Source organism: Trichosporon asahii (assembly GCF_000293215.1).
Source record: "Trichosporon asahii var. asahii CBS 2479 unplaced genomic scaffold scaffold00015, whole genome shotgun sequence".
NCBI classification, from domain to species: Eukaryota; Fungi; Basidiomycota; class Tremellomycetes; order Trichosporonales; family Trichosporonaceae; genus Trichosporon; species Trichosporon asahii.
This window is the reverse complement of record NW_014040909.1, coordinates 6437-23038: the sequence shown is the minus strand read 5'-3', so window position 1 is coordinate 23038 and position 16602 is coordinate 6437. Positions and strand designations below refer to the sequence as shown.

The following is a 16602-nucleotide window of genomic DNA, read 5'->3' as shown; positions in this document are numbered from 1 at the left end:
AGGAGAACGCACACTCGTGTGATCTGGCTGGATATTCCTCATGAACCGCCGGTGTACACATGGCGGGCTACGTGCGATAAACTGAACGGTTGGCCCACTGTGTCGGAATCGCGGCACAACCACCAGTCCTCCGGAAGTACGTAAACCCCCCTCCACCGCGGGCGAAAGCCTCCGCGTTGCGAATCCGCTACCAGACGTAACTTTAACCTGACCTGAAATGAATCGTGGCCAATGTCAAAGGCGAAGCAGTAGATCTAGTTGCTCAGGATAAATTAGTTTGCCCACCATCCGGCGCTCTCGACCGGAGCCACCGGCTCATCCAGTCACGGTGCCACTGACTGTTCCTCCGATCTGCTCGCGTTGGCTGTCACTCATAAGCACCACTGGTAGATCCTCTCAGATCATGGGTAGTTCCGGTCTACTGCTCTGAAGATGACACAGATCCCCGGATCGACGACATGAGAGCCCCGCGGATCGCTGATCGGCGGGAAAGCCTCCGCCTCCGCCACAGCGCCTTCCGTGCAGGAGTCGAGGGGACGAAGGAACGAAGGCCCGAAAGAAGGCCCTCTTGATCTCCGTGGTCGGTGCATCGTGTGCAAACTGGCCAAGACGCACCTGTATGGTGCCAAATGGACGACCTAAGCAAGTCACACACTCCAGAGTAATGGTCAAGACGCTTCGACAGGGTTTCAAGGGTTGAGTTAAGGGTCGAACGGCGGTGGTCGTGTGCTCTCCTCCCCCACACAGACTTCTTCACTTGCGGCGGTGGCGTCCCGTGCCCCCGATGACTGGCCAAGCCTTCCGACAAGCCTTATTCCCCTTCCGCGCCGCTTTTCCTGCAGCACAAAGATATGTGAGCCAGCCAGCCTGCGACCAGGCACAAGACATCCATCTTTAGAGGACTATCCTGAGTGATCGGCAGGCTGACACCGGCGGTTACGCCTCGTGCGGTTGATCTTCGTTATCGCGGCCGGGCGGGAGTCTAACGGCAGTAGGACGGGCAAGTGGGTCCTCTACCAGCAATCCCACTGTCCACCAGTCACAGACGCCGGTCTGCTGTAAGCATGACAAGATGCAGAGGGTGCAAGTAAGCGATCACACATATTGCGGAATGCTACTCGGACCACATGGGCGCCTCTTTCTCTTTTGGCGGTTCGTAGCTTCCCATGCGCGAGTGGGTCGGTATGCGGCTGATGCCTGTGTGCGCGATACGAGGCACAGCCTGTTCGCTGCCTCTCAGACGCTGCGCTGGAACCGCACGCGCCGCATATACGTATCCTCAATCGTAACCTGTAGGCGCAAAGGAGGCTTCGATCACTGCTTTCTGTCCCGGCCGCCTTCCGGGTCGACATGATGAGCCCACATAGACTCGGACCTAAGTCCGCGTGTCATCATGCCCGGCCTGAGCCGCAGCGTGGGCAGCATGGAAACAGCCAGACATCAACCTATGCTATCGCGCTGGCATGCGGCCGTCGGCTCCATAGGTGACTGAGGGGCGGGCGTCATCACCTGAACGATACTTCAGTCACAGACGGCGAGTCAGACTTTAGACCGTATCATCATCCGTGAACGGCGTTGGGGACGTTCAGCGACAGGCATCGGCCAATCCCGCGCCCGCTCGGCTTCTGGCTTTGTCTGAGGAGTCCTCATATGTGACTGCCTCGGGCAGTGGACATGGCGGTCGAGACTTCCACTGCTATTCCTGCAAGTGCTGATTCTAACGCAGGTGACGTGCTTGGAAAGGAATATGGGATGTCTCTTCCACCGAAGTCCGCTGGATCTCTATCCCTGGGTCGGATCTGCGCAGCCGTCTGTTACCGCATTGCTCAAGACTCGATACGACGCAACCTCGGTGTTGTTTCGGTAAGGATACGTTTTAACTGGGTGTATGGATGGTAAATCGCCCCGGGAGCAGTGATTACGGCCAGAACTTCAGTCGGAATCCTTAGGTGTGGAAGAGCCAATGCTGTAATGGGTATCATTCACGCAGGGTGCCTACCTAGCTCTCTTTTTCACTCCCTGGTGCGCGTCGCGTTACTGCTCTGCTTCTGAGCTGCAGTCGTCCACCGGTCCGTAGCCTGATCCTAGCGCACAGATACCTGGAAGCTACTGGATGCGGCCTTGCGGGTGCAGAAGTCTGCGAGGCACAGGACCCGGTGTGGTAACGCAACCTAAATCTCGGATGCAAGTCGAGAGCAACCTTGTCTGCAACAGCAGTAGGTCCGACGCGTAGCAGTCCCGTTCTCCTTTCGAACTAGCTGTTCTTTGGAAAGGTGCACTTTGGGTGCCCGGGCCGGGTGAGATTCCTGGAAGAACTGGAAAACTGCTTCCTCCCTTGTCCGGGGGGGAGAGAGGAAACTGCGTAATGTTGCTGTCTGAGCGCGATAGGGTCAGAGGAGTGGGTTAGTTGCAGCTGAGTACCTTGCATTACCGACTGTAAGTCGGCGCTGGTCGATATCTGGGTGGCCGAAAGCCCAAGTGCCCAGTCAGGCCGGCTCAAGCGGGCAGCCAGAGAGTCAATGGCAGGAGTCAGCAGAGGTGACGGCTCAGCCAGGATTGCGTGAGGTGAGCGGGAAGTCGGTGGCGTTGCAGGGCCAGAGCCAGGGTGGTTGGTGCTAGCAAGGTCCCTGGGACCTGTGAGGACTGCAGGGCCATGGCGCCACCACTTTTCGTCCTCCTGCCCTGCCTTGCCCCCTGTCGATTGCATCGACCAAGAGGCTTCAAAACTGAAGGCAGTCGACGGCATACCCTAACCGCCGGGCCAGAAGCCTGCAGTTTTCAGCGTACTGGAACGCCGCTCCCGTGGCCAGGCATCCCACTAATCCTGGTCGACGCCTTACTGCATGCCTCCTGCACAGGCAACCCCCGGCCCTGTTGTGTTTGTCCCTTTCCCCCATGTCTGGCCACAACTACAGCATGGGCCACCTAGACAGGATCAGCCAGCTCAGGAGGCAAGTCTTGGCCAACCTCCATACTTGCCGATCACTCTGGTTAGAGCGCAGGGTCCAGCATTTTTGCAGCACTCGCCTCCGTGTAGTCTAAGCGCCATACCTTGCAACCCTGGAAATGCGTCGAGCGTCCACCCAAAGACGCGGCACGCGAAGGAGCACAGGGAGCGTCTATCAGTTCAGCCAGCTCAGCCCGAAACGTAATCCCAATTCCTGGATGTTGGCGCTATCGCGAAAGCACTGGGCTGCTCAGCCGTTGGCCGGCCCGACGGCACTTGGACGCTAACGGCCCACTGAACCAAAGAACAAGACAAGAACCGCTCGTTTCCGCCAGTCTTGGATATAAGGCCGCGGCTCTCCTGACTGATGGAGCCTGTTCCCCCGTACACCCACCGAGCAAGCATCCAAGAACTGCACACCCTCTTCACTTTCGAGAACTCCAACTCGGTAGTCACTCGCTCCAACATACCCCTGACCGACCTAAACCAGCACCGGCACTAGTTGTCTACGCCGACCCAGTGAGAGAACGGGTTAGCGTCCTCATCGCTGGCTCGATCACGATCACGCCTCGACTCCACCTTTCGCTACCGCGCTACCGTCTCTTATTCCTTTGAGCCAAGATTACCCGTCTTGACACTCCGGACTGCTACATGCACTGCGGTGTCGTCTTTTCTCATCCATAACATCTCCGCCGCCTAGGATCTCCGGCGCCATTATCACACTACTTCCCCATATCGTCATCGTTCCACGATACACCAACTTCTCTCCTTCACTTTCGCCCATCGCATTCGCAAACGTTAGTCAACGATGGGCTTGGGTATCTTCAACCGAAATCGCAAGTCGTTAATCGTCCCACCGGTACCTTCCGCTCAACCGCTTGAGCTGCGAGTGCTCGTTGACGCCGGCCCCGCAGCCCGGGATGCCTTCACGATCTCTGTTCCCGCGGAAGGCACTGTGGACTCCATCCGGGAAGCGGCCGCAGCGCACATCGGTCGGACCGGCATCGCACTGTTCAAAGTGAGTATGACACCTCCCTACGACATCTTTCATCACTCCCCGCGTTCCTGTCGAGCTTGCGGAGCGATCTCTCGCGCACCGTACCTTCTTGCCTCTGTCCTTCGCTCGAGTGTGCGGCTCGCTGTGAGGGATTGAAGCCTGCATGTACATTCCTCGCTTGACTCCCTTCGTCATTGGGCGGAGGGGCACACGGGAATGACGCCGGGCTGGGCATGTCAGTCGTCCGATTCCGAACGGACCGGTCGGGCGGGGACCAAAGATTTGGTGACCGACCTACATGGTCAGCTCTGAGCTTAATCCGCCATTGAGCTGAATATGAGTCTGGCGAGGGGCAATTCAAATCCTCGGATTGAATGCGCACCATCATGCCTCGCCTGATGTATGCGTCTTCGCAGAGGCCAGGCCCAGGTGCCGCGATCGTCGCTGTCGGACAGCACTCGTGGATAGCTGGTTCACTGTGCGTCGCCGGTCCCTGCGTGACCGCATCAGGTACAAACTCAAGGCACAGGTCCGAGCCTCGAGGTATCCCTTTTGTCCGAGGAACGGGCACCGTGGTCTTGACCGTGCAGGCCGTGCTGAGGTCTCTCAATCTCACCGTACTTCTCCCCATTTTATATCAACAGCATTTGCCGTATTGTCGCACACCCTCTGCTGTCTGCTGACCAGTCACAGGTGTCCATTCCCTGGCAGGCGCAATATCAGGCCTCAGCGTATGCCGAGTCTTACGGGGTTGTGCCCTCTCTTTTGACCCAGTTCCCGGCATACAATCTCGACGATGCGACGCAGATGCACGCCTCGGGTGGGCTGCCTCTGCCTGCGTATCGCAACGGCTCTGGCTCGCTGCGTCTGAAGCGGAGCTCATACTACAAGGGTCCCGCGCCGACGGTTGCGCAGTGGTTCCCGCACATCGAGGAAGGGACGATCAACATTCTTGCTCGGAGCAGAGAAACACTCTCCGCCATCGACTGGGTGCAGCCACGTGTGCCCCTCACGCTTTGCGCGCGCTTCAGCGGCAAGGGTGAGCGTGCGCAGCTCGTCATCGTCGACGTTGACCAGGACGCTTCGATCCGTGACCTCAAGATCGCTCTTCTCCGTGCCGCGGGACGTCCAACACATGCCCACCTAATGGAGGGCCTGACTCTCTGGCGGGTGGACATGACGGAGGCTGAGCTGTCGGCTATCGACGCCCGAGGCGGCCTCACAGGTGGACAGCGACCGCGTCCCTGTGCTTCCTTCTCCACGCCCCTTCTGATGGCCGACTGCGTCGGCGCGCGCGTCGGCGAGTTCTTCAGCCCCGGAGTCAATGTGTCTCGCGCGAACCCAGCACAAGTCTCTATCTCAGTCTATGTCCATCAAGGCGCTGAGTACGAGCTCGCTCCCGTTGTGCCAGCACCCAAATTTACCTACCCCATGCCGACGGCGCTTCAGGCTCCCAAGCGCTCTCTTGGGCCCCTCGCCGCATCCCAACCGGCCTGCATCGAGACCGAGGCCGGCGAGCCCGTCGCGGTCCAAGTATGCCTCGACTCGCCCTCACCTACTCCCAGCACCTCCTCAGAGGGGAGCGGCGACACAGTCCTCCCTCACGCCCCCCTGCGCTGCTGTGCGGGCATGGGCACGATCGGGCTCGGTATCTTCATGTCTCCGGTCCCCAGCTGCGAGAGCGACCACACGTCCTGCTCCGAGGACGAGGAGTGCGCCTCGTGGCCCCCGACGCCCGTGGTCTCCGAGGAGTCGTACGGGTGGAGCAAGACGGACTCTTGGAAGCACGACTTTGCATTCACGAGCAGCGCGTTCCCCTCCTCCCAACCGGCAAGCTACGCCTCGTTCTCAAAGTTCAATAGCAGGCGGCCACAGCTCCAGAACCTCTTCGTCCCGCCCACGCCGCAGCTCTGAGCCCCTGCTCGACTCCCATCCCACATTTGATCCACCTCGCACGCCTCTGCGTCCAGTCCGACTTGCATTGTAGCATTCTTCCCACACCAACCCGTCAGCACGTTAACAGCATACCCACCACTTCCATCGAGGCTGCGCCTCCAGCTTGTACCACTTTACTCATTATAACATTAGATCCCCTGCATCAGAAGACATGTATCATTCTACCTCCCAACGATTCTCCAAGGCGCACAGGAAGACCCAGAGAAACAGGAGCACGCACAGAGCAACATGGTGGCATATCGGAAGGACTATAGGTTACAGGGTTCTATTACAGGTTCTTGGTTGTAATGCAATGTGGTTGTTGCTTGTACAGTGGCCGAGGGTGGTGGCCGTTCTATGCTCTCTGCTTCCCCTACCATCCTCCTGCTCTCCTCGTTGTGTTCCTTCCACGACTGCTCAGGCGACCCCGCGTGAACAGCGCATCACCCGGTCTCCGCGTCAACGCTGTTAACTACCGTCCCTCGACGGCTTCTGGGTCGTCCCACCCCTCATAATCCTGGTAGACATGGAAACCAGTGAGTTCGTAGTACTCCTCGTCCAAGCGAGCGCCAGCAGCGGCCCCGATGGGGTTTACGCCCGACCGCTGCTGCCAGTGTTCGTGCTCGGGGCACATGGAGTCGCGAGACGATGGTAGACCCTGGCCGAATCGCATGTCCTCGGATTGCCCGCCGAAGGAGGCTTGATCTGCTCGTTAGCTTCATCATCTGCTTCCTCTGTCACAGACGCAAACTTGAGCCCAGAGACTGGGTGGCCGATGAGGCGACGTGAGCGATGAGGGTAGGAATACTCACGTTGTCCCTCTGCTGTCATCGTGTGCAAATATCCGCACTTTCCTTCGGTGACATTGAGCAGCTCGTCGGGCCCATCATCGTCTCCAGCCATGGATGCCAGGAAGGGATGCCTTAGTGCCGCTGCCGCCGTCAAGCGGCTCGTCGAGTCCACGCGCAGCATGCGGTTGACGAGGTCGAGGGCTTGGTCCACAGCTGTGATGTGCTGCATCGCCTCCTCGGGCGTTGGGTGCGGCTGGTGCGGCGTGTACAGGTGTGGGTTGAGGCGAAGGATCAGAGCTGCGAGGCTGTCCGGCGGGCTGTCGACTGTGGGTACGTTGCAGATGATCGTGCGGTCTGCCGTTAGCTTCTCACTCAAGGCCAAACAAAGGAGCTCAACTCACTGTGCAGCATCGCACAGCGCTCCATCGCGCCCTTCCCAAACACAGCCGCGATCTCCATGAGTGCTTCAACATCGTCTGTCGAGTTGAACACCGGGAACTTGTGAGCAAGCAGGGAGAGGAGGATAACACCTGCTGACCAGATGTCGATTGCGACGGTTTGGTCGGGACACTTGAGCAGTACCTCGGGTGCGCGGAACCCTCGCGTTCCAGCTCGGTTCGTCTTGATTGCTGGTCGCGAGTCTTGCTGCCGAAATCCAACATCGCCGGCCTTTGCGCGCTTTCGAGCATCGTACACAGCCTGCTCAACCGCAACCGTATCTCCCGTCTTCGTCCGCGTGCCGTGCAGGTGCTCCCGCGTCGCGGGCTCGTGCTGACAGGCTGCTCGCCGGGGTGGTTGATATCGCTCCGCCAGGCCGAAGTCGACAAGCACACCAGTGCCCGCCTCGTAGTCGAAGAGAAAGTTGGCTGGCTTCACGTCCCGGTGGATAATGCCTCGGGCATGGATATCCTTCAGTGATCGGAGCAGACACGCCATGTACTCCTGGATCTTTGGCGGGTCCATGAGGCGGTAGAAGTAGCGGAAATCATCGGACTTGTGATATGGCAGCACAATGACAATCTGGTCCTCATCCCGGAATGCTGTGATCAGGGGTGAAACGTTGCGACACCCGCGCAGGTTCTCGAGGATCGAGAGCTCATTCTCGACGCGCGCCGGCGAGCTTGTCACCAGGATCTTCTTCAGCGCGACCTTGACCTTCTTCGACTCGGCGAATAAATTGTCGGGCGTTGACTCGTTCTGCGCCTCGTCCAGCCAGTAAGAGTTGTCGTACATGTTGTTCAGGCTGTCGTAGGCCAGGTAGACCGACGAGAACGTTCCCTCGCCAAGCCGATCGACGACGCGGTACCGGTACTTTCGGAGGTGGTGGTGATACAGACCCTTGATGGCGTAGAGATCCTGGATGTCGCGCTTGACAGCTGTGCGGTCGAGCCATGGTCGGTGTTCCATCTCATACTCGTCCGAGTCGCCAGAGTGATAGCTCATCGGCTCTGAGTACCCGTCCTCATCATCGTCGTCGTCCTCTTTGTCGTAGTTATCCGACGTAGTCCCAGTGGCCTCTGTCACCTCCGACTTGACAACGGCAACCGTGCTCGCGTCCCCGTCCATCTCAGTGTCACCTTCGTCCTGGCTCTCGAGCCAAAAGTGCATGTCAACGTTGTCGGCAGGCGCATCAGCGTTCGTCATGGTCTCGTCCTGGTCGTCCTTAGTTGGTGTCGGGCCGTCGTCCACGATGATGCCAGTGTGGACTGGGGTTGCATCGTCCTCGTCGTCCACATACATGAACATGTTGGACATGTTTGTGGGATCCGCATCTCGCTCGTCGTCCGCCCGCCCGGCGGCCGCCGTCGCTGCGCGGTCGAGGACGCGTTTGTTGTCGCTGTCGATCTCTGCGCGAACCTGCTCTGAGAAGAGGATGCTGCCAGGCTCGCCGGTCTCCGAAGTCGTGTCTGGGAAGATGGGCGCCGCATGGTCCGCATGGCCCGGCGGTGGTGGGGTGGCCATGTTTAGGTGCAGCTGCAGAGTTTGAGTGTGCCGAGAGACGAGGGTAGTGATGAAAGGTCAGTCGCGCTTGGCTTAGGTGGTTGCTCGCTCCGCCCTGCGCGCCTTGCACCGACCGTTTACAGCAGTGTCAACAACAGACGTCAGGGACAGGATGCTTCCGCCAAGTGAGTCAACTCTCCCACGGCCGATAATCCTGAGTGGCGATCTGATTACGTATACTGCAGTCGCGTGGGTCTCGCATGATGTGATGAGCGGAGAGGTGCGGAGGTCGCCGTGTGGGTGTGCCTGACGGGAACTCTGATGCTCGGCCGGATCCTGTGGCGTCAGGTAGCACCAGATATGGGGGCAGTTGCGCCAAGGTGGAGCAGGGACGCTGGGACGGAAGCGGTGGAGGTGCACAGATTATTATCAGATTCCTCGTGCAGATTTCAAACCAAAGCACCGGCGACCTCAAGGTTGAAACCAGCCAGCCCTCTGGCACACACAGCCCATCCCGTCGTCCCCGTCTCACATCCATAACTTCTATCCCTCTCTCTTAACCACCCAACCCATCAAGGATCGAAGGCGCATCATGGCCGACTCCACCTCCGGACAGCACCACTGGAACGGCGTCCTCAACAACGCCCTCGAGGGAGTGGGCAACACTCCCCTCATCCGCCTCGACAAGATTGCACAGGCTGAAGGTCTCAAGTGCAACCTTCGTGAGTAGCTCATCGCGCCTGCAGAGGCTAACTTTCAGTCGGCAAGTGCGAGTTCATGTCCGCCGGTGGCAGCGTCAAGGATCGTATTGCCAAGGTGGGCTACTGTGACGTCTGGATGTTCCTTGGCTAATGGGTTCAGCGTATGATTGAGCATGCTGAGAAGGAGGGCATCCTCATTCCCGGCCAGAGCGTCGTTATCGAGCCTACTAGTGAGTATAGCAGAAACTGGTCTGGGGCTAACGATGAGGCGGCAACACTGGTAAGCATCTGCTTTGAGCTTCGGCACACGGCGCCGGCGCACTCCGAGACGAGCCATTGAAGCGCAAGACCTCTGACGGTTCAGGTATTGGCCTCGCGATGGCCTGTGCCATCAAGGGTTACAAGTGCATCATCACGCTGCCCGAGAAGATGTCGCTTGAAAAGGAGGTCATGCTCCGTGCCTTGGGTGCCGAGATTGTGCGCACCCCGTAAGTCTTATCTCGCTAGATCGTCCGAGTCCGCGCTAACAACCAGTACCGAGGCGGCGTGGGACTCGCCCGAGAGCAACATAGGTGAGTTGACTGGGCAAAGCGTTGAAGCGTTTGGGACCTAACGCGCTAGGCCTGGCTGCCCAGCTCAAGGAGAAGATTCCCGGAGCAGTCATCCTCGACCAGTACAACAACCCCAACAACCCGCTTGCTCACGAGCTCGGCACGTACCCCGAGATCCGGTATGCGCTGAAGTCATCCAACTTGAAGCGGAAGGACATCGCCGCGCTTGTTGCCGGAGCCGGAACTGGCGGAACTGTCACCGGTCTTGCCCGTGGCCAGCGCCACGCCGAGAAGGAGGATGGTGTCAAGAAGGCCGTCATTGTTGCTGTCGACCCCGTCGGTTCGATCCTCGGCGGCGGTGATCCCGGAAACTACATCGTCGAGGGTATCGGATACGACTTCTACCCCGGTGTACTCGACCGCGACGAGTCGCTCATCGACAAGTGGGTCAAGGTCGACGACTCGGAGGCGCTCCCGACGGCGAAGCGCATTGTTCGCGAGGAGGGTCTCTTCATTGGTGGCTCTTCCGGCTCGGCGCTCGCGGGCGCGCTCAAGTTCCTCAAGTCTGAGGACGGCAAGGCTATTGGCCAGGATGAGAGCGCGAACGTCGTCGTTATCTTCCCCGACAGCACACGGAACTACATGTCTAAGCCTTGGTTCATCAAGGAGGAGCAGGAGACGAACCCTCTTCGGGAACAGCTGCGCTCCATCCTCGGTCGCGACCTCGACGACCCTCTGCGCAAGCGCCAGGCCAACGGCTCCAAGTAAATCTTCACACACCCAGGTGACCCCCATCCATTCACCTGAAGCAATCGCACGGCTCGACAGCCAGACCGCTTGCGGGAACACTTGTACTATTACAGTTTCTCTAGAGGCATAAGCATTTGGTTTCTGAGTATGTATGCATTTTTATCTGTTATAATCTACCATCCTTGATTGGCGCGTCGGCGCCAAGCTTCTCCGCGTTGCTCACCGTGCCCATCGCACCCTCTCTTATATCACATCGCCCGCATCGCCCTCGGCGCGAGCATCCACGAGCACCCTCGACGCTCGCACTGCTATCACATGGGACCACACCTTGCAGATCTACAGGTGACGCCGCCGAGATGGGGAACCTGCAAGGATACAACTAAAAATTGTCACCGGTCCAGCCGAGCTGGGCGAGCTCGGCATAGTCACCGGCCACCGGCGCTGACCTACCAGAGGTCAGTGGTGCCTAGAAGCTCAGGGCGCTGTCCACGCAGCCTGCGTTGGACATTGTTGGCCCGGCCATGTCCGCTGACTTTTTCCATTCCGCTCCGTTATCTCATCTGTCATCGGCCTCTTGGATTGAAAGGTCTGGGTCTCTATCGCCGCGCGCTCGTGCAAGCTGAAGACCACTGATAGCCGATCACAACTGGCGGCCCTTTCACCTCAGACACTACCGCGCACGGCCTGGACGATCGAAACATTGCAGCGTCCATCATGTCCAACTTCGCGCGTCTGATAAGACAAAAGTATCCTTATCGAGCTCCCTCGGCCAGTGTCGACCACCTGGTCGTTGGCGGAGGTGTTGTCGGTCTTGCAGTTGCGGCAGGGCTGGTCAACACGGCGGGAGCAGGACGAACGACATTCCTTGTCGAGAGAAGGCAGCTTGTGAGTTCGCACACCACAACATCATCGCCTGTCTTCCTGCCTCCGGAAGTGTATAGAGCATAACGAGCTGACAAATCAGCTGGGACAGGAGAACACGGCGCGCAACTCAGAAGTCATCCATTCGGGTAATTAAGGTCATTCATGCAGCAGCTGACAGCAGGTATCTACTATCCCGTCGGCAGCCTCAAGTCGCAGCTTTGTATTCGCGGTCGCGACCTGCTGTACGCGAGGGCAGAGGCTCTGAAGATTCCCCACAGGAAGACTGGCAAGGTGAGTGACATTCTCTTCATGCTCTCTTCCTACCCGCCATTCGTCGTCTTGCGCTTCGAGGCCTTTTCACGTAGCTAAAACTCAGCTCATAGTTGCCACGGACAAGCACCAAATTCCGTACCTGGATGGACTGCAGGCTCATTCGAACAATTCCGCCTTCCTGAACGGACAGCCGGAGAGCGCAATGGTCAACAACTCGGTCATCCCGGCATACTTTCTCTCAGGCCACGAGGCGCGGGACATGGAGCCCGACCTCTCACCGAACGTGTGCGCCGCGCTCCTCGTAACCGAGACAGGCATCGTGAACAGTGGCTCCCTCGTCGAGTCACTTGAGCGCGAGATACAGGAGGAGGACTATCTCAAAGCCAGCGGGGCGGATAAGAATGGTGTCGGACTCGCTGGCCGAAGCTTCGACAGGGGCGAAGGCGTCATCGTTCCCGGCACGCGTGTGGTTCGGATCGATCCCGCAGAAGACGGCAAGGGGTGGGTCGTCCAGCTTGAGAGCAACTGGGAGGACGGGCCAGGGGACATCGATGCGGTGCGAGCGAGCGTTGTCGTTGACGCGGCGGGTTTGAACTCGGCCGCCCTAGTCAACGAGCTGCTTCCTGAGAGGAGCGAATGAACATCTACATCTCGAAGGGTGAGCTTCTAGGAAGTGGCCAAGCTGATAGCCAGGCAATTACATGAGCTACAAGGGTCCTGGCGTCGAGAATGTCAACAAGCTCATCTACCCGTGTCCCAGCGTCAGCTTGGATTCACTCGGGACGCATCTTGTGAGTCCTGATTGTAGGGTGACCGGCGCACATGTGCGAGCGAAACCAGTCGCGAAACATGTCTCTCTCTTGAAGCACTGCTGACAATCAGACTTTCGACCTAGACGGCAACATTCGCTTCGGCCCCGACGTGGAGGCACTCGGCAGTGCCGAGGACTCTGCCGCGGATCCCGACTTCTGGCAGAAACACCTTGCGCCGTCGGCGGCACACCTCGAGTCGATTGGTCAAGCGGCTCAGGCCATGCTCCCTGGCGTTGATCCCAGTCTGCTGCAGCCCGACTACGCCGGCTTCCGGCCAAACATTGCCCCGCCAGGCGCTGGGTTCTTCGACTTCGTGGTCCGTCACTCGCCCCAGCGCCGCGGGCTCATTGAGATGTTCGGATTCGCATCGCCAGGTCTCACGAGTTCGCTGGCGGCGGGGGAGTACGTCGCGAAGATGGTCAGAGCACAGGTGTGGGGTGGTCGGGATGCTGAGAGGTTGGCGGAAGGGTGGGAGCAATGAGTCGTCGCGAGCTCTGAGTCACGCGAACGGGCGGGTCAACGGGCTTCGAGCATCTGCAGATCTGCCTGTCGGCGGGCAACGAGGTCAGGGGGAGCTTTCAGCCAAGCTGTATCGACGTCCATCGGGCAGGCTGAACGAGCTTCATAGCGGCCGCTCATTTGCCGCATAGCGTCGCGTAGATGTGAACGTATAGCAGCATAGACATGGCGGGCGTGTCGATCATCGCGAGGGCCATTTGTTATCAGTTCTCATAGGTGTGCAAACAGTGCGTTGTCAATTCATGCCGTAGTATACGCGCTCGCGGTTGTGTGATGGTGAAGCCAGCACTGTGGCACTTGGATGGGGCACGGCCTCCGGGGACCTGTCTCACAGAGGGGCAGGCTGGCGTTCAAGTGACATGGATGTGGACGTGCCGGATCAGAGCAAGCGCGGTTGAAGGCACCTGTCGTCATTGAGTCATTGTAGGACACCGGAGATCGATCGGGATCAGCCAGCGCAGCAGGAGGAGGTGGGGGCGGGGTGGGAATTCGCTTTGGGCCTGGGGCCCTCCGAGCGCATGCTTGTGCTGTTTCGAGTCGATTAGTCCGGTACGGGGGAGGATGCATAACGATTCAACTTACAGTAGCTCAAGCTGGCTCTAAGTCGGCGTTCAGGCTACAGAGCAGGACAAGGCGGCGCAAGGACAACAGCAGGGTCGAGTGAGAAGCAGGTCAGCTGAGCTGTGAGGCCCTTGGCTGGGTCAAGTGACCAGATGACCAACGGCTGACGTCGGTCCCAGGACTATGGCTCGCTGAACATGGGCACTTGTCCACCTGACCTCCAGTCCACCCCCACCGCTTACCGGCCACGCCTCCACTCCTCACTCGCAAGCTCGCAAGCGATGCATGCTTCTTGTTGCGCCCTCCCCCCTTGCATCGCACCATGCCACCATTCCACAACACGCATGCACCTGCGGGCCGCAGAATCCCGCCTCTGCCCTCGTGTCTTGTTAGCCCACCCCTCTTAGATATATAAGCAGACACGTCCTCAACAGCTATCCTCTCTCCTCCCCATCGTCTAGTGTCCACTAGTCTCCCGCCTACCCTCGCGCACCCCTCCGTTCACCACCCTCAAGCCTCAATCTACATCGATCATGGAGCTCGGTACCTCCCCCACTGAGTAAGCTGACTCCTGCGAACCGCGCTGACACCCAGCTCGACCTCGTCGAGTGAGCCCACCTCTTGTCGTACAGAGCTAACATCCAGTCGAGATCAACGACGCGCTCTTCTGCGAGCACGGCAAGGAGGTCTGTGAGCCCTGTGGATTCGATGGTCGCGAAGGTGAGCTCCTCTTCACGGATGGTTCTGACAATCAGACAACGACGCCGTCATGGGCTTCGACCCCATGCCCCGTGCCCCCCTCGAGCTTCCCGCGTACTACCGCAACGCTAAGGACAGCAACATCGTGTGCAAGCAGCACGGCAACGTCGAGTGCAAGGCGTGCTTGTGAGTGTTCTGCCCTCGCCACCGCTTGCCGGACTCGCCCGACCCTCGGCCAGCTGGTCTGGGGCCCATAGGGGTCCAGGGTTCGGCCGCGTTCCCACCCAATAGCGGAACTCTATTAAGTGCCGCTGCCCCTGTTCCCCACATCCAATTTGCACCCGTGCTACCAAGTCGGTTCACACTCGGTCATTTCCGACCATTCCTAAGCCCCCCCCCCCCTGCAATGTTTTCGGCATTCTAGGCTAACGCACCAGCAACTGGAAGAAGAACATCACCAAGCTCCACAAGGAGGCCAAGAAGCAGGCCAAGAAGGCCCCCGGCAAGACCACTAACCTCTACTAGACGCGCCGCGTTCGCCCGCATCGCAGCCCATAGAGTCTCCTTTCCGACAGACGCACAGTAATGGTAGCATGGCGATAGGGTAGCGGAGACCGCGTCCGAGGAGGCGAGAAGTAAAGAATCTGAAGTCAATAGGTGTATAGTAGTTGTCTGTTTATGAAATGATAGTACGCAGTCGCTTGTGTTGCATCTCGAGGTTGACTACTTATGCATTCTTGAGGAGGACCCGTGAGGTGGGCACTGTACAATGGGCGGCCACGGGGACTTGCGCGGTGGCGTGAACCTGGTGGAGGTCGGACACCGCCTTGTAGCGAAGGTGGAGTATGGCTCGGTGGAGTATGGCACGGTGGAGCGACAAACGACCGCCTCGCCTATCACGATCGATAACGTCGACATACAGCGGCTATCAAGGCTATCTGACAGCTCTGGATAAAGAGAAGCACAGGATATCAGTCAGAAAAGCATCACGTTGACACTTCAAGACAACTCGTGACGTGGGCAGCTGACTGTCTGAGGATCAGCGTCACAAGACCTCAGCCAGATCTCGGCCCAAGTGGAGCCATGCCCGGCCGGCGTAGGCCCCTCTGTGGTAAAACGATGCGGAAAGCTGTTGGAGGCGTGCGCTGGACAATGCAAAGGAGGTAGGGTGGAGTGACGGTCGGCAGGTTGTTTGGTATCGAAGCAGTGGGCTCGTCGCTATCAGTGAGGGGCATACTCAGCGGCAAGCCGCTGGTGAGATAGAGGCCTCGCCGCCCGCTGGTCGCCCCTGCCGTAACCGAGCTTGTGCGCTTGTACGCTTGTCAAAATACAAGCTGCAGGTCTTCACAGCGCCTAGCCATTGCCGGTACCGTTTGCATGGGGTTCTCGATTGCATAACTCGTGGGTCACTGCTACACAAGTACGCTCGTGCTCGGCTCTGCGTGTGCAACAAGGGGCAAGGTGCAGACAGCAAGACGAACCTCGAGAGAGATTACTAGGTGTTGCACTTCTTGGCACCCGACTAATGGCCCTCGAGAACGCACGTCTTCTCTCATAGAATCTTGATGCCCGTGGACGACGCCCTCCATCAATGGTCCACCGAGCAACGCTCCTATACAACAACATCACTCGAGCACTGGACAGTCTTCTAACATAGACCAACTACTCATAGACCGACGTCAGTTAAACTGGGCGTCTTCACATCGGCGATTATTTTCCGCTCGAAAGCTCATTAGTTGACGATCCTCGCAAGTCTGAGCAAAAGGGGCTGCGAGCCATACTACACGTCGCCAGATGTCCTCGAGTGACTGGGCGTCATGGCGGCCGACACAATAGGACAAAAGCAAAACGAGAAGCCCACCGCGGGGTTCGAACCCGCGACCATCCGATGTCAACGAATAAGTGTAAAAGTCGGAGACTCTAACCAGCTGAGCTAGGCGGGCTAGCTTGCTTGCGAGTCGCGTTGACTGCCTACACTCATGACGTGCTGCAGACTGTTGTGTGATGTTGGGAACTTAGGCTCGTGATGCCGCTGGATCGATGATCTGGCAGGCTGAGCGTAGTAGAACTGATTGGAGATGGTGATTCATTGCACGCTCAGAGAGCCGTTTATATATCTACAGGCTGCTATAGAACAATAGGGCTGCGCCGAGTGCTTGCCACCGCGCCGAGAAGTGAGCTGAGTAAGCGAGAGTTAAGGACAATAGAAATGAGAATAAGGCTGCAACGAGGCCTCGAGGCATCGTAAGACTGGCACAAAA

The 16602-nt window shown here is 58.6% G+C and overlaps 5 protein-coding genes and 1 non-coding gene across 6 annotated transcripts; 4 read left to right on the top strand and 2 right to left on the bottom strand.

Annotated features, from left to right (window-relative positions):
- Positions 1-3755: 3755 nt before the first annotated feature.
- On the top strand, positions 3756-5858 carry A1Q1_07529 (uncharacterized protein; the record flags this gene model as incomplete). The annotated part of the gene is made up of 4 exons (XM_014326924.1): positions 3756-3965; positions 4361-4422; positions 4474-4561; positions 4638-5858. The coding sequence occupies 4 exons, from the start codon at positions 3756-3758 to the stop codon at positions 5856-5858; spliced, it is 1581 nt and encodes a 526-aa protein (XP_014182399.1).
- Positions 5859-6351: 493 nt separating this feature from the next.
- Positions 6352-8632, bottom strand: A1Q1_07528 (uncharacterized protein; the record flags this gene model as incomplete). Its single annotated transcript, XM_014326923.1, has 3 exons — positions 6352-6578; positions 6692-6994; positions 7072-8632. The coding sequence occupies 3 exons, from the start codon at positions 8630-8632 to the stop codon at positions 6352-6354; spliced, it is 2091 nt and encodes a 696-aa protein (XP_014182398.1).
- Positions 8633-9203: 571 nt separating this feature from the next.
- On the top strand, positions 9204-10631 carry A1Q1_07527 (cystathionine beta-synthase; the record flags this gene model as incomplete). Its single annotated transcript, XM_014326922.1, has 6 exons — positions 9204-9333; positions 9372-9427; positions 9473-9542; positions 9611-9800; positions 9847-9884; positions 9934-10631. 6 exons carry the CDS (start codon positions 9204-9206, stop codon positions 10629-10631), a joined length of 1182 nt encoding a protein of 393 aa, XP_014182397.1.
- A 696-nt stretch (positions 10632-11327) lies between these two features.
- A1Q1_07526 (uncharacterized protein) lies at positions 11328-13043 on the top strand (the record flags this gene model as incomplete). Its single annotated transcript, XM_014326921.1, has 5 exons — positions 11328-11498; positions 11756-11768; positions 11861-12337; positions 12444-12541; positions 12633-13043. 5 exons carry the CDS (start codon positions 11328-11330, stop codon positions 13041-13043), a joined length of 1170 nt encoding a protein of 389 aa, XP_014182396.1.
- Positions 13044-14411: 1368 nt separating this feature from the next.
- Positions 14412-14866, top strand: A1Q1_07525 (uncharacterized protein; the record flags this gene model as incomplete). The annotated part of the gene is made up of 2 exons (XM_014326920.1): positions 14412-14527; positions 14779-14866. The coding sequence occupies 2 exons, from the start codon at positions 14412-14414 to the stop codon at positions 14864-14866; spliced, it is 204 nt and encodes a 67-aa protein (XP_014182395.1).
- Positions 14867-16195: 1329 nt separating this feature from the next.
- Positions 16196-16284, bottom strand: A1Q1_t114. Its single transcript has one exon. It is a non-coding gene; the product is annotated as a tRNA-Lys (tRNA).
- Between the last annotated feature and the right edge of the window lie 318 nt (positions 16285-16602).